Here is a 17229-nt window from a genome sequence, read left to right as displayed (position 1 = left end):
GTTTTTATCTCACAAAAAAACTCTCAGTTGTGTGTGTGTGGGGGGGTGTCATCATAAAATAACATGATATAGACAGAACACAGCTGTTTTTATAGATATACTCAAGACAGTGGCAACACCCAGTTTCTCAGTGATTTCCCCAAATCATACAAGTCATCAACTGAGTAATCAGAAAAGGAAAGCATACCATTTGCAACTGAAGAAAGACAAAATCTGTAATTGAAATCTGTCCTCTTATGGTTTTAGTCAAACAAATTCACAATTACTAATTTTGACAAATGCACATTCATCAGATAAGTATTTCCAGGGAGAGGAGATACTGCAGCTAAATCCTGCAATAAGAAATTTAACTTGACATTTTAATACAAGGAGGTGGATGAGTATGTTGATAAGAGGAGACTCCAAGCCAGAATAAAACATACACCTTGTTCAAAAGAATCAAATCCAGCCGTTTAGGGGATTAGGATTGTATGTGAAGAAATTATATTAAAATCTACGAATGGGAAGGTAGGCTCAGAGTTCAGAGCTCTGAGTAAGAATAAATAGTTCAAGAGAAAAGAAATGTAGTACTTTGGGGGGTAACTTGGGGTAGGAGAACAGCATGTAAGAGAAAGATGGAGAGAGAGAGAGGAGAGAGAGAGAGAGAAGACAGAGAGAGAGAAAAGAGAGAGAGAAGACAGAGAGAGAGAGAGAATAATTTTCAAATATAGACATAAAACAGGATATAGTCAGAATGGGGCAGAATATCCCGGTGTTTACTGATGTTCTTATAAATTGAATATCTGATAAATATTTCCCATACCTTGCTGGATGTCTTATTACTCAGAAAGCAGATAAAACTAGAGTAATAGCTGCCATTTATTAATTACTCAGTTCCAAGCACTATACTAAGCACTTTGTATATGTGATCCTATTGAATTATTTCAAACATCATGACAAGTATTATCCTCATTTTATAAATAAAGAAATCAAAGCTCAGAAATTAATTGCACATGTTAAAACAGCTGGGAGGTGGAAGAGAAGAATTTGAACCCAAAGCCCATGTTCATAACCATCCCCCAAAAGTAGAAAAATAAATGTCTTAAGAAAAAGGGAAGCCTGTTGATTTAAATATTAGAATCAGACTTGCTGCTAGAAATGAGGAAAAGAGAATTGTTTTTATTCAAATACAGAGGAAAAATATATGGTTCCTTGAACAAAAACTCTAAAAGCTAATGTAATATAAGAAAGAGAGGAAGCGGCAATGCATATTCACCTGGCCATAGTTTGAAGCTGAGATTGATTTAAACTGAAATTTAATATGAACGACAACATCATCACCACGCAACATTGTTGTGTGATTCTTAACCTGACAGACTTTTCCCACATGATTAGTTTTGAGGTCATTTAGCAGCTGATACACTTAGATTATTTTGAAGTGAAGAATTCAATTGTTCACTGGCAGAAATCTAATTTCTGTTGCAAGGAGTTTGTTAATGAGCGTGTATTTTTTTTTTTTTTTTTTGAGATGATGCAACAACTGCCACTGTTGAGTTTGCTTAAAGCCACACCAGCAGGAAGGATTTAAGTGCTTTGAGCATCTAATCTATATTGGTCGAGGGAAAGCATGTTTAAAATGTTAAAAGTGCTTGTACTCCTTCACTCCCCAGCTTGGGATTTTAACAACTATCCTTAATGCCAACTTCTTAAAGTCTCCATTAAAAACAAACCAAAAGAACATAAAATATTTGGCTAACTAAAACAGGAATTCACTTGATGAAGCTTTGAGCTCTGGCCAGTATGGCCACTTAGCTAATGGACTCCAGCCAGTGAGACGACCCTTGCCCCAACCCAAACACAGTTGACCCACAGTGAGTGGAGCACAAGACTGTCCACTTTCTTATCCACCTCCTATAGCAGCATAAGAAGGGTAAAAGTGAGTTGTTCTGTGTGTCATTAAAACCTGGAAGTGTCCAGAAGTAGTGGTTGCTGACAATGAGGAGTATATGGACTTAAATGTCTGCTTTTCCTGTGTGTTTTACTTTAAAATGAAAATACATTCAGAAACTGGACACAAAATTTCTTTTTAAAAAACGTTTTTATTATTATGGATTCATAATAGTTGTACACAATTATAAGGTACATCTGACATTTCAATACAAGCATACAATGTGTAACAAATAGGTCCAGAAGTAGTGGTTGCTGACAATGAGGAATATATGGACTTAAATGTCTGTTTCTTGTGTGTTTTACTTTAAAATGAAAATACATTCAGAAACTGGACACAAAATTTCTTTTTAAAAAACATTTTAACTGTTATGGATTCAAAATAGTTGTACATAATTATAAGGTACATCTGACATTTCAATACAAGCATAGAATGTGTAACAAATCATGGTAATTGGGGTATCCATCACCTCAAGTATTTATCATTTCTTTGTGTTAGAAACATTCCAATTCCACTCTTTTAGTTATTTTGAAATATACAGTAAGTTATTAACTATAGTTTCCCTATTGTGCTACCAAACACTAGATTTTATTCCTTCTTTCTAACTGTATTTTTGTACCAAATTTGAGGGGGCAGATTTTGTACTTATCTGCCCCCTCCCCACTACCCTTCCCAGGCTCTGGTAACCATCGTTCTTCCTTCTATCTGAATGAGTTCTTTTTTTTTTTTTTTAAGCTCCCATATATTAGTGTGAACATTCACACTAATGTCTTTCTGTGCCTGGTTGATTTCACTCAATGTCTTCCAGTTCTATCCATGTTGCAGCAAATGAAAGGACTTTTTTTTATGGCTGAAAAATATTATCTTGTGTATATGTACCACATTTTCTTTACCCATCTATCCACTGATGGACACTTACGTTGATTCCGTATCTTGAAAATTGTGAATCTTGCTGCAATAAACGTGAGAGGGCAGATACCACTCTGATGTACTGATTTTGTACTGATTTCCCTTTTCTTTTTTTTTTTTTGTTATTTACTCAGGAGTGGGATTGCTGGCTCATATGGTGGCTCTATATTTAGGTTTTTAAGGAATCTCTATACTGTTCTTCACAGTGCTGTACTAACATACATTCCTACCAACAGGGTACGAGTGTTCCTCTTTCTCCACATCTTTATCAGCATTCATTATTGCCTGTCTTTTGGATAAAAGCCATTTCAACTGGAATGAGATTATACCTCATCCCAGTTTTGATTTGCATTTCTCTGATGATTAGTGATGTTAAGCATTTTTTCATATACCTGTTGGCCATTTGTATGTCTTTTTTGAGAAATATCCATGCAGGTCTTTTGCTCAATTTTAATTGGATTATTTTCCTATTATATTGTTTGAGCTCCTTATATATTATGGCTATTGATCCTGTGATAGATGAGTAATTTGCAAGTATTTTCCCCCACTTGATGGGTTGTCTCTTCACTTTGTTGTTTGCTTTGCAGAAGGTTCTTAGCTTGGCATGATCCCATTTGTCCATTTTTGCTTTGCTTGCCTATGCTTTTAAGGTCAGTATTACTAAGAAATATTTGGTTCTGGAGCATATCCCTAACGTTTTCTTCTAGTAGTTTCAGTAGTTTCAAATCTTAGATTCCAGTCTTCAAGCCATTTTGTTTTGATTTTTTTTAATATGGCAAAAGATAGTGATCTAGTTTCATTCTTCTACATATAGTTATCTGGTTTTCCCAGAACAATTTTTGGAAGAGACCGTCCTTTTCTCAAAGCACGTTCTTGGCTTCTTTGTCAAAAATTAGTTGACTGTATATGTATTGATTTATTTATAGGTCCTCTATTCTGTTCCATTAGCTATGTGTCTGTTTTCATGCCAGCACCATGCTGTTTTATTTACTATCACTTTGTGGTATAATTTGAAGTCAGGTAATGTGATGCCTCCATCTTTATTCTTTTGCTCAGGATTGCTTTGGCTATTCTGGGTCTTATTGTGGTTCCACATAAATTTTAGGATTTTTTTCCTCTTTCTGTGAAGAATGCCATTGATATTTTGATAGGGATTACATTGAATCTGTAGATTGCTCTGGGTAGTATGGAAATTTTAACAATATTGATTCTTCCAATCCATGAACATGGAATATATTTCCATTTTTTGTGTGTCCTCTTCAATTTCTTTCATCACTGTAAAGATCTCTACAATAAAAACAGAAGTAAATTTCTTCATGGTTACAAGTAAGTCTTTTAAGATAAGAACTTTTAAGATTCCTCCCAAGTTATACTGAAAACTTCCAAAGGACCGTTATTATCTATGTTATATTAATCACTATATCCAGATCCCAAAGTGTAGCAAACAGAAGACCCTCTATAATATAGGTTGACTGAATAAATGAAGCCCTATATTTTACGGAGTTAGTTTGAGGTTTTTATGTCACCTTCAACCCCATAGAGCCATAAAATGAATTTTTTGGTGGGGGCACACAAAATTGCACCACGACAGCTTTTTTCTTCAAAACAAATACAAGAATAAAGCTAAATGCAAATATTCACCGCACTGGAAAACACTGCGCGTGCGCTATCCTACGCTATTGGCTAACACCGCAACTCTCAAAGACCCTCTCGCAAGAGAATCACCTTTGCGCTTGCTCAGTTGCGAAGTCCACAAACAGGGCGGGTTCCAAAGAAAAGGAAATAGTCATTGCGCCTGCGCCGCTCCTTCCGGCGGGGGGGGGCTTGGGCTGGCTGCGCAGGCGCACAGGTACCATTTTGACCGTAAACATCCTGCCGATTTGAACCGAGGATTTGGGCGGCAGGAAGAACCGCGGCGTAACGGCAGCCATCTTGTTTGTTTGAGTGAATCGGAAAGGAGGCGCCGGCTGTGGCGGCGGCGGGAGCTGCTCCGAAGCTACACCTTGCAAGGGCTCCCCCCTTTCCCCGCCCCCTCCCCCGACCCTTTTCCCCTCCCCGGGCCACCCAGCCCGCCTAACTCCCAGCGGAGAGCAAGGTAAGAGACTTGGCCGACCCCTTCTTTTCCTCTAGCTCCCTCCCCCCACCCTTTCCCCGCCGCTTAGCCGTCGGGGAGCCGGACTCTTGGGGGCAGGAGGGCGAGGGAGAGGGCAGCCCTCGCCGCGCCCACGCGTGCTGCCACCCTCCCGGCGCCCAAGCGGCGGCGCCACCCGCCCAGCCCCCTTCGCCCCGGGCCCGCCCTCGGCCCGGACCCATGCAGCTTGGGCCCGCATCGTCGCTTGTTCGGTAACAAATGATTCTGATCCATTCTGAGATCTACAAAGGCTGTTACTCTGCAGGTCCATCTCACGTCCCCCAGGAGACCGGGGAAACCCTGGGCTGCGGAGGGAGGGGAAGAGGTTTGAACGAGCCCGCTCTGGGGACCGGGCCGCCTACTCCGCGGGTAAAAATGGCTGTCTGGGAGGAGGCGGTGGCGGGCCCGCCGCCCGCGGTGCCAGCCCCGGGAGCAGCAACCTTCCGCCGAACTCGGGTGCGGGGCTCAAGAACGTGCGGATCTGGTGAGGCTGGGCTGGGGGTGGGGGGGTCGGCGGGTGCCCCTCGGCCAGTGACTGCTGCTGCCCTCCGGTTTTAAAAAGATAATTTTTACGTTGGGAATGCTAAATATTGCACAGACGCGTGGAAAAAGCGACGGAGGGAAGTTGCTTCTTTTTCCAAGGATATTTGCATAATTGGGTTTCCCCTCAACTTTTCCAATCATTCTTTAAAGTGATTAAGGATATCGGGTGTTGTAGAGACGCTCTGGGGGAGGTACGTGTTTCTGATAAATGCTTGGTGCCCTTTTCGTCGCTGAAAAAGGCTTTTTGCGAATGATCCGCTCTGATAGTGTGGGGTGACACTGTCGGGTTGTGCTGCCAGACTTAGCGGCCTTCTTCAAATTTGTAAGAGGGAAACGCTGGGGGGTTTACTTGGTCACTCTGATTTGTTAGTGTCTTCAGCGTGAAAAAAAAAAACAGCGTTTGTGTGAAGGGTTTCTGGGAAAGGCTTGTGTTTATCGGCTTCTTTTTGCAAGGGAAAGTTAATCTTTGCTGTCATTATACTGGTTAGAAGAGTAATTGGTTTTCAGGCAAAAATTTCTATTTTCTTAAGTTGGGTGTAAATGCCAGCGGGCTGTGCGAGTCTGTAGAATTTTGGAGACTGGCAGGAGAAGGTTTCTGAAATCGTGAAGTCATTAAATACCTTTGTTAATGTCGGAGGCAACTAATTATTTTTGGAAAAGCATTGATGAGGACATACGCCATATCTGATCTTCAAATAAGTTAACAGTTTGTATAGTTGAGGTGACGGCAGTGCATAACTAATAGACATAGTGCTTTTTTTATACACAAGTCAGAATTACAAAAGAATTTCTGGTGAATTATTTTGTGAAACATACAAATTCTAAGAAAGTCTGTCTTTTACAGTTTGGTACAGAATGGAAATTTTCTAATTCTTGAGAAATAAGGTTGTGTTTTTAGTTTAAATGTCAAACCAGAGTTGTTAGGTGTGATTGTACTGGCTGGTTAATGTTTTGCTGCAAGATTGTCTTCAGAGTTACTCTTCACATCAGCAGTGGCACTATGTTAGGTGTGACCTTGTATTTAATTTTCATAATCTTTTTTGGTGAATATTGTCCCACTTTATAGTTGAGAAAAAACTTATTCACCGTTACAAAACAACTGAGCAAAGAGGGAGCTGAATTAGAACCTACGACTGTCTGATTGTAAAACTCTTGGTCAAAGGATGTTAGAACCAAAACAGAGGAGATTTCTAGTGTGCAGGATTAGAAATATCTTCGGAGATCCTTCACCCCACGCCCCTGAAGAGGTAGCTCCATTCTGATCTGAGTTAGGTATTGATGTTTTCAAAGGTTAGGTAAACCACCAGATTTCAACCTTTCAGGTTTTCATAGTAGGGAAACTGAACTGCATAAAGGTTAGGCAGCTTAACCTGCTAGTTAATGACAATAACAGGATTATGTCTTTACTTCTGAGATAGTAGTTTTTACTTTGAATAGGTGGTGTACATGTATGTCCCGAGTTAAAATTGTGTGTGTGTGTGTGTGTGTATATACACAAACGGTACAAAAAAGTAGGCCTCACTTGCCCTGCAAACCTACTTTCTAGAGGTAACCAATATCACCAGTTTCATGTGTACGCCACAGGTATTTTAAGCTTATTCAAGAACTCGTAAATATATAGAGAAAGAGCATTCTTTTTTAAAACTCCAACTTTTCTGCACTTAACCTGTAGATTTTCCATGTTAGTACAAATGTTGTATTCTTGTTTAAAGCTGTACTGTACAATTGTCCCTTGATATTAAAGGGGAATTGGTTCCAGGACCAAAACCACGAATGCTCAAGTCGCTTATATGAAATAGTGTAGTATTTGCATATAACCTACTAACATCCCATATACTTCAAATCATCTCTATTTATAATATTACAATGTAAATGCTATGTTAATAGTTAATATAGTTGTTATAGTTTTTTATTAGCATTATTTTTTATTGTTGTGTTTTTTTTGTCTCCCCCTCCAACAATTTTTGATCCTGGGTTGGTTTAGTCCATGGATGCAGAAGCCATGGATAAGGAGGACCGACTATATTCCGTTGTTTGGGTATATTAATTTTTCATATCACTTATTGATAGCCAAGTAGGTTATTTAGAATGTTCTGTTCTGCTCTGGCAAGGCAGCATAGTGGTGTAGTTAGAAGTGTGGATTCTGAAGTTCAAGTTCCATTTCCATTACATACTAGTGACATTTACTTATCTTCATCTGTTTTCTCCATCTGTAAAATGGGCCAGTAATTTACTTCTGTAGGACAGTCATGAAGAGGTTGGGTACATAAAACACGTAGTGCTTAGTAAGTTTTCTTTGGGTTTTTTCGTGTTTGGTTTTTTGGTTTTGTCTTTAGTAATATGCATCTCCAAGTATATCTTTTGTATTGGTTACTGAAAGTGCAATTTCTGGCTAGAAAGTGTAAGTGAAATTTTTATAAAATGTTATCATATTGTCCTTCAGAGAAGACAGCACCAGTTTACCCAACCACTGTCCTGCTATGCTTTCTAATGAGTGAAATATTGGTAATGACTGATACTATCCTAGAAGCATGAGCCTCAGTTTGATTCTTTGAAACAGTCTTAAATTGCCATTTTTTGTATTCTTGAATATGTTCTAAAATAGCAATCTTTCTGCTGTTTCACATCAGACTTTAATTTTTTAGGATCAATTGAAAAAAATTGCTTGCCGCTTTAGAAAAAAATGATTCTCAAATCATGAAATGCTAAGTTGTGCTCTGGTATCAGATGCAGATTTTCTGCACAGGGTTTTCATAGAGGATTTAGCAGAATATAGAATCTTCAAAACCTAAAGAGATTAATCGACTTTTTTAAAGATTGGATAAAGTTTGGTATTATCAAGGAAAAAAAAGTGTCTTAAAAGGCAATTATAATTACACTTTCTCCTCATTCAGATATACACCAGGAGTCAATCCACCACTGCTCCTTTGGCTTCCTTTAGTTATTAGAGTGATTTCCTCTTGCTAATTGTTTCCCACATTAATTTTAGCATCACTCTGCCTTCCTTAGCCCCATCCTATGCCAAACAGGCTTCTGTTTAGGAATCTCTGCCTCTGCATAGCTGGGATATTTTAGGCACGGTGCTCTGACCAGCAGCTGAAGTGCTGGCCAAGAGCTACTGACACCTGTTGAAAAATGTCAGTAGTTTTAATTTTTAAAACGTCTAAAATTTTTTACATATGCCAATTATGAGATCATTTGGTAGATCTTATTTACTTATTCATTAAGCACATATTTAGTAATTGTCATGTGACGGATAGTATTCTAGAAGCTTAATATTAAGGAGTTTTTTGTTTAGGATACAGTTGCTTGCTTCCATAGTGGAACTTGGGGCTTGTCCTGTACAACAGCGATTATATTTCTCAGAACATGCTGCTATGTTGGATTTCTGTAAAGTTCTCTAGATTTTATTTATAACATAGTAGGAGCAGCTTAAGTTTTGTGATAACATTTTAAGGCTTGAAGTAGGCACTGATTTGAAACATAGGAGGCTCTCTTCCAGTATGGGAAGCATGTTTTAATCTATAAAATACCAAAGGGCAAATAAAGCACCTTTGAGGTGTTATTTAATGCTCGTACCTTAGGAATATTTTGTCTGAGTTCTTAGTATAGAATATAGTATTTCTTCATTCTTTAATTTCTTTTTTTTAAAAAAATAAACACAGGGTCTTGCTATATTGACCAGGGTGGTCTGGAACTCCTATCCTCAAGCATTTCTCTTACCTTGGCCTCCCAAAGTGCTGGGATGACAGGCGTGAGCCACCACGGCTAGCCAATTTCTTCCTTCCTTAACTCCAAATTTAGGAGGAAGAGTTTACAACATTAGACAGTTGACAAAGCCTGGTTTTTTTTCTTTTGAGAAAAAGTTTTTTTAGTATGAATTAATAATCCTTTGGGAACATTAGATTCAGAGAATGAGAATTTCAAGACTCTTTACTGTTAAGTGATGGAAATGGAAATAAGGCAAACCTGACTGCAGTATTCTTGCACCACAGCCCCCCACCCTCCCGAATATTTTTGACATGTAGGAAATCTGTTGCCTGTGATACGCTTAACTAAAATATATTTTCTCTACATCATTGGAAAGAATTGGCACATTTTTAATTGAAAGTACAGTAAGCAAAATTCTCATTCTAAGATTTACAGACTGTGAAAAAATGAAAAACAATTACTCTGTCTTTCAGAAAAAAGCTAATTCAAGAGATTTCAGTCCCACCTGCGGTGTAAGAGATCCAGCTTCTCTGTGTCTTTTTCAGCATTTGACGTTGCCACTATTTTTTAATTTAGCTCTTATATTAAGTGTGTGGTGATAATGTTTTTGGCCTTAATTTGTATTTCTCAAATGCCTAGGATAATTGAACATCTCATGTTCTTATTTGTCATCAGTAAACCTCTTCTGTGAAATTTCTGTTCTTTGGCTCACTTTTTTTTTTGTCTTTTTAGACAGTCTTGCTGTGTCACTCAGGCTAGAAGGCAGTGTCGCGATCTCAGCTCGCTGCAACTTCCACAGCCTAGGTTCCAGCAATCCTCCTGCGTCAGCCACCTGAGTAGCTGGGATTACGGGCACATGCTACCACACGTAGCAATTTCTGTGTTTTTTAGTAGAGACGGGGTTTTGCAAAATTGCCCTGACTGGTCTTGAACTCCTGGCCTCAAGTGATCTGCCTGTCTCGGCCTGTCAAAGTGCTGGGATTACAGGCATGAGCCAGCATGCCTGGCCTCTTTTGCTTATTTTCTAATTGGAGTTTTTTTTTCTTCTTACCCCTGAAGTTTTGAGAATTCTTTACATATTCTATATCTGAGTTCTAGTCAGATGTGTGGTTTACAAATATTTTTTCCCCAGTCTATAGCTTGTCTTTGCATTTCTTCCGTAGAGCAGAAGTTTAATTTGATAAAGGCGAGTTTATTGAGCAAGAACTTTGCCTTCATGGGTTGTGTTTTTGATGTGTCAAAATTTTTACCAAGCTTTAGGTACTGAAGGTTCCCCTCTGCCATTTTTAAAAAGTTTTGTCTATTTTGAATTTTTATATAATGTGTGAGATTTTAGGTGGAGGGTTTTTTCCTTGCCTTTTTTGTTTTGTGGAGGGGGGGTGTGCGTGCGTGCATGTTTTCTGGTCTTCAGATCGTGTTTAATCACTCCAGCACCATTTGTTGAAAAATCTATCATTTCTCCATTAGATAGCTTTTGCATCTTTGTAAAAAAAAAAAAAAAATTAGTCGAACTTAGTTGTGCGGGCTATTTCTGGGTTCTCAGTTCTGTTACATTGACTGTGTTTCCTCTGCCAATACCAATCTTGAGTATTATGGCTATATAGTAAGTCTTGAAATCAAATAGACTAGGTTTTCTCACTTTTTTCCAAAATAGTTTTAGCTTTTTTAGTTTATTTGCTTTTCCATATAAATTTGATAAGCCTATAAATGTAAAAAAAACTCACTTATTTTGATAATTGTATTAAAGTTTCTTTAAAAACTAAACATATACTTAACAATATTTGTCAGTAGTCACACTTCGGGACAGTTGTCCTAGAGAAATGAAAACTTAATGTTCACCAAAAGTCTGTACATGAATATTTATAGCAGCTTTATTTGTAATAGCCAAAAACTGGAAACAACTAAATGTCCTTCAGTAGGTGAATGTTCAAGCATATGGTGGTATATGAATCTCACGGAATGCTGTCCAACAGTAAAAGGGAATATACTATTGATAAACATAACAACTTGGATCACAGAAGCATTGTGCTAGATGCAAAAAGCCATTTCAAGAAGTCATATACTATATGATTCATTTATATAATTTTCTCAAAACAACAAAATTAAGTCCAGTGTGGTGACTCAACGCCTGTAGTTCCAACTACTTGAGAGGCTGAGGCAGGAGGATTGCTTGAGCCTAGGAGTTCAAGGCTGCAGTGAGCTATGATCACATCACTGCACTCCAGCCTGGGAGACAGAATGAGACCCCATCTCTTAAAAGAAAAAAAATGACAAAATCAGAAATGTAGAACAGGTGGTGCTTGTCAAGACTTAGGAATGGCAGAGAGAGAGGGATGAATGTGATGAGTTTTGTAGTGATGGAATAGCTGTGTATCTTTTTGCAGTGGTGATTATACAAATCTGCATATGTGATAAAATGGTATAAAAGTCTGTAGACACATTGAATCAATGTCAGTGCCCTGGTTTTGATACTATATTGTAGTTATTTAAGATGTCACCATTGGGAGAAACTAGGTTTAAAAAAGTACATGAGACCTACTATCTGTATGACTCCCTGTGACTCTATTTCAAATTAAAATTTTAAAGTGCTTTTTATGTATTGTACATGTATTTGATTTTATTTCTGTAAAGCAAGGCATATATCATTTTCTAGTCATGGACATTTTAGAAAAAAATTAAAACAATAGATTTGTTTTAAATCTGGAAATTCATTCGCTGAAGTAGATTTGTTTTAAATCTGTGAAAGAGGGAAATTAAATGATATAAAGGAAATATCCTGCAGTTAATATACTCTTCTGAACTGGGGTTTTCAAGCGGCCTTTCTTAATACATTAGAGTGCTGAAAGAAAGTAAAATGTCAGTAACATATTTGTGATTCCAAGACTTTCAGTCATAAGATAAATCTGCTGTACCATTGTCACTGATTTAATATTTAAATTATAAGTAGATAAATGCTTTGTAAGTTCTTAAGTTAAGAAAACTATATATGTAATTCTTTACCTTTTTTGAATGTCGATTTTTCTTTTTTTTTTTTTTTTTTTTGAGACGGAGTCTCGCTCTGTCGCCCAGGCTGGAGTGCAGTGGCGCAATCTCGGCTCACTGCAAGCTCCGCCTCCCGGGTTCACACCATTCTCCTGCCTCAGCCTCTCTGAGTAGCTGGGACTACAGGCGCCTGCCACCACGCCCGGCTAATTTTTTGTATTTTTAGTAGAGACGGGGTTTCACCGTGGTCTCGATCTCCTGACCTCGTGATCCGCCCGCCTCGGCCTCCCAAAGTGCTGGGATTACAAGCGTGAGCCACCGCGCCCGGCCGAATGTCGATTTTTCTAAACTACCCACCTGTAAAATGGGGCCAGCCCACCTGCTTAGCTTTGCGTGGTGGAATATGAAATGCTTATTAGTACAGTACTTTTCGTGTAGTAGCAATTTTACAGATAATTTATCCCAGAATCGTGATTTTTAATGGGATTCTAAAAATGGAAATTTCCACAGATTTTTATCTGTGCCTGAGTATCTTTCTTCATAGATTTTCTTTTCTTGCCATGAAAAATATATTCTCTAGCTTTTGGCCAGTAAACAGACTATTTCTACTGTCAGTCAAGATAGAAATGAAACAAGGCATGAAAGCAATTTGACTCTTGTCCCTTTTACTTTCAGCTCGTAGTATTTTGGGGTCTATTTTTTTTTTCCTCTCTCAAAATTAAAACAATAGATTTGTTTTAAATCTGTTGTTTTTAAAATACATATTAAACATTTACTCAAGCATTTTATGGTTTTTATATTAAAGAGAACAAAAATTTTAAATTTCTTATGTCTTGATAAGTATTTAAATTGTCAGATAATATTTACATTAACTTTTTTTCCCCTCTTAGGTTTTCTTCTATTTTCATAGCCAGCCAGAACAATGTTCTACGCACATTTTGTTCTCAGTAAAAGAGGGCCTCTGGCCAAAATTTGGCTAGCGGCCCATTGGGATAAGAAGCTAACCAAAGCCCATGTGTTCGAGTGTAATTTAGAGAGCAGCGTGGAGAGTATCATCTCACCAAAGGTATGTTTGATGTTGACATTTTTATTCACTTTGTTGATTGATTATTGATATGTGAAATAGAACTTCTAAAACAGTTTTTTTAGGTAGGGGCATTGGAGCGCAAGGAAAATCCTTAGAAGTGTTTCTTTATTATGTGAAGTCCTTATCACCTGTAGATACACTTGATATCATTACGGTATGATTCTCTTTTTCTTTAAAAAAAAATCTCTAAGTGCATATATTTTGATTTGCCTATTTTTTAATGGCAAATAAGCATCAGTCAGGGCAGTGCCCAAATATTGTTTACTGATCTGTTCCTTAGAGGAGCTTTTGTTTGAGACCCTGTCTCAAAAAAAAAAAACGACGTGAAAGTGCTGTAAATGCATATTACTTAGTAAAATAAGCCAATCTAAAAAGGCTACATATTATATGATTGCAGCTATAGGACATTCTGGAAAAGCCAAAACTATACAAATGAGACAGTAAAAAGATGGGAGGTTGGGGAGAGAATGTAGGGTTGAGTAGGCAGAGCACAGACTATTCTTTTTATAGCAGTCAAACTGTTTTGCATGATAGTATAATAGTTAACAAATGCCATTTACATTTGTCCAAACTAATAGAATGTATAACACCAAGTGTGAACCCTGATGTAAACTAGAGACTTTTGGTAATGATGTGTTAATATAAGTTTATCGATTTTAATAAATGAAACACTGATGGGAGGTGTCAATTGTGGGGAAGATTATCTGTGTGTGAGGAAGGGGGTGTTTATGAGAAATCTGTGCCTTTTCCTAAGTTTTGCTCTATTTCCTGGATGTAGCCTTCTAACAATCATTATGTTAGTTTTTATGTATATACACAAAGAAAACTTGTGTACATGTACACAGGAAAGCCTAGAAGGCATACCAAAAGATTATTACAGATTTCTGTAGGTGGTAGGATTACAGGTTGTTTTATTTTCTTTTTAAAGACTAGCCATTTAGTAAACATTTCTTGTTAAATGTTTGTTCACGCCCTTAAGTGTTTCTTAAGATTTATTTTTAGAATTATAATTGATAGGCCAAGTGATGTGCATGTATTTGAGATTTGTGATATGCACTAACAGTTTGTTCTGGTGAGATCATACCAGTTTGCACTGCTGATCAAATTGTATGAGAACATTGGTATTTTCAATTTTTTTTATAGATATGCTTACTGGGATAAGTTAATGGCAAACGTAGAAATTGTACTCTTTTCTGGAAAGTATATGTGTGGCTGGCTAATCTTTAACATCTGTAAGCAAATATTGAGTGGCTTAAAAGGATGACGGATTTTCTTCATGATACGTACCGAGTACTTTGTGCCACTTTAGGGACACTACAAAAGAGTATGAGACAATCTGGTAATTGAACATATACACGAGCAGCCACAAAGGAAAGCAGACAGTTCAGGAATAATGTAAAAGATTGTAATGTGTTTATGAGAGAAAGTGATTTCTCTTCAAATTTTTTAAACCATTTCTAACTGAGCTTTTTATCTATTTGGTAACAGGATGCAAAGATATTTCCAGAGTGAACTGGCCTGAAATTTCTAATGTTTGCTTTGGTGTGCAGTTCTTGTGAAAATGTCAGTTTAGTTGTTTAGCGTAAGTGTCACACGTGGCTCATTTGCAACTGCAAGCTTGCATACTTTTTCTCTTCTCTCTTCCACGCCCCCATTGGAAGAACCACTGGCCCTATTTGCAGAGCTTTCCCAGAATATGTAGCCTGGAATCTTCATTATATTTATGTTTACACTTTAATACACACTAGCTCAAAAACATATGCCATACCTCATTTTACCTACTCCTAGGCTAAACTCTGAACCAGACTAATCCAGAAAGAAAGCTTTTGCCCAAACACCACTTTTCGAAAGTTGCTAGTTCTAGATAATAGTTAGCAGAGGTTTTTTTCCCTCCTTTGTTCTTAGGTGCAGGTTCAGTCAATATAAATTTTAAATTTTATAACACCACATAAAAATAGATTCTGTTTTTCCATTAGGAGCAACATTTTACTTTGAGTTTTTTTAAGATTAGGGATTCATTGTCTGATAAATTCTGAATTTGATCACGAATTTGGTATAATTTCGGATGTCTAAAAATGTATGGCCACAGACTCCTCATTTATGCTGTAAGTCACATAAAATGCTCATAAATACAGAACCTGAGAGTCATAAGTAGGGTCCTAGAGTGCTGTAGAGAATACACGTAAAATTTAAAATACAACATTTTCTTCTACAAATAACAATATACTAATCATAATTTAAACATTAAGCAAATGTTTAAAAGCTTTTTTTGTTACCTTAGAAGTTGTGTTTTATGGCGTGGTTTGGGAAAGTATCTGGGGATGTTTGAGTTCATGTTGCCTCGTTCTTTCAGTAAATTTTCCTTATGGCTAGAGGAATTTTGCATACTTGTGTTTAGATGGAGTCTTATCTCATTGTTTTATCAACTACTGCTTTTCCACATACTGTATCCCATATTAATGTTGATCAAGATCTGCCTTGAAAAAAGGTTGGGAGTATATTTTCTGGTGAAAAAAAGCTATGGATACTATTGTTCTTTATCAATTAGTATGCTTTCCAAACTTTTTTTTAAAATCAGTATGCTTTCCAATTAATGGAAACTTAGTAAAAAGTAGCTTAAACAATAAGGGAAATAACAGGCTTAATTAACTAAAATTTTGGAAACAGGGAGATCTGAGATTGGTCCAGCAGCTTGATTATGTCATCCAAGGACTCTCCATCCTTAGTGTGTTGGCTTCCTGTCCTCATACTTTAGCATTGTGGTTTACAGGGTGACTGCATGAAGCACCAAGCAAGCCCTACCTATCAAAGCAGGAAAGAGGGAAGGAAGAGAGAGACGTTGTTCTTTTGGGGGGAAAATCTTTCTCAGAAACTCTCTGGCATACTTCACTTGTTACTCAATTGGCTGAACTGTGTTTCATGCCCACTGAAGAACAGGTATTAGCAGAGAGGAATGAGACATCTGTCAATGTGGGGGACGTTTGCTTCTCAAACAAAATCAGAATTGACTCAGCCAGCAAGAAACAATGGCTCTGGATTGGCAACCAAAAGTGTTACGTGCTCCTTAATGTGCTAATGACACAATTCATGGAATGGTTTAGTGCTTGCTTCCTAGCTTCCTTCATGTTTGTGTTAATTCGTGAATTACCACTCACTCTGTCTTTTCAGGATATTTGATATTCAGGCAATTTATAGGTAAGGACAGTGAGAAATGTATGTGATCATAATGCAACTTTAAAGGAAAAAGATAAAAAAATAAAGACTATGAATGGCACGAAATGCAGGTTTTGGAATATGATTAATGTTTTATTCATAGGTGAAAATGGCATTACGGACATCAGGACATCTCTTACTGGGAGTAGTTCGAATCTATCACAGGAAAGCCAAATACCTTCTTGCAGACTGTAATGAAGCATTCATTAAGATAAAGATGGCTTTTCGGCCAGGTATTGTTGAACTTGTTTGGTTTTTGTTGTTGTTGTTGTTTTTTACTTTGGAGTTTCTCATGTTTTTTGTGTTACTGTAGCCAAACACATTTTCTAAATCTACATGCTTTGTTATAATTGAAATACAAGGAACCCTTCAAAGATAGAGCAAGGCTTGGGGAGGCAGTGCTTCAAGGGAGGAAACCTGCTTGCGTCTATTCTCCCTGTGAAGTAATGGAGCTCACCCCCTTTTGTTCTTCCTTTGGAGCTGCCTTTTTAATACTTTTTTCAGCAGCTTACATAGGCTGAGTCATCAAGAGGTTGAAATGTTGAAAACTAATTGTTATGTAATGATTTTTTAAAATATACCTCAGAAAAGACAATTTTAGGATTTTAAACTTTTTTTCCTAAGTAAATATTCTTTGTAGTTTTTTGTTATTTTGTTTTAGGTAATGATTGGTTATAAAACTGGAGTCTGCCAACCACACCACCATCTAAGTAGATAATTAATATT

The 17229-nt window shown here is 37.4% G+C and overlaps 1 protein-coding gene across 2 annotated transcripts in view; it reads left to right on the top strand.

Annotated features, from left to right (window-relative positions):
• Positions 1-4746: 4746 nt before the first annotated feature.
• Positions 4747-17229, top strand: part of RAD21 (RAD21 cohesin complex component) — a 29098-nt gene continuing 16615 nt past the window's right edge. Inside the window, exons 1-3 of one of the 2 annotated variants that reach the window (XM_032760302.2) lie at positions 4747-4931; positions 13094-13269; positions 16607-16736. In XM_032760302.2, the coding sequence (XP_032616193.1) occupies positions 13126-13269; positions 16607-16736 (274 nt within the window). In that variant the 5' untranslated portion in view covers positions 4747-4931; positions 13094-13125. Of the gene's footprint in view, positions 4932-5299; positions 5452-13093; positions 13270-16606; positions 16737-17229 lie in introns of those variants that run through there. The other variant, XM_032760304.2, reaches the window with a different exon arrangement.

The sequence above is a fragment of the Hylobates moloch genome, unplaced genomic scaffold, assembly GCF_009828535.3.
Source record: "Hylobates moloch isolate HMO894 unplaced genomic scaffold, HMol_V3 SCAFFOLD_9, whole genome shotgun sequence".
Lineage (NCBI taxonomy): Eukaryota > Metazoa > Chordata > Mammalia > Primates > Hylobatidae > Hylobates > Hylobates moloch.
Note: the sequence above shows the minus strand (reverse complement) of the source record. Positions and strands in the feature narration are given on the sequence as shown.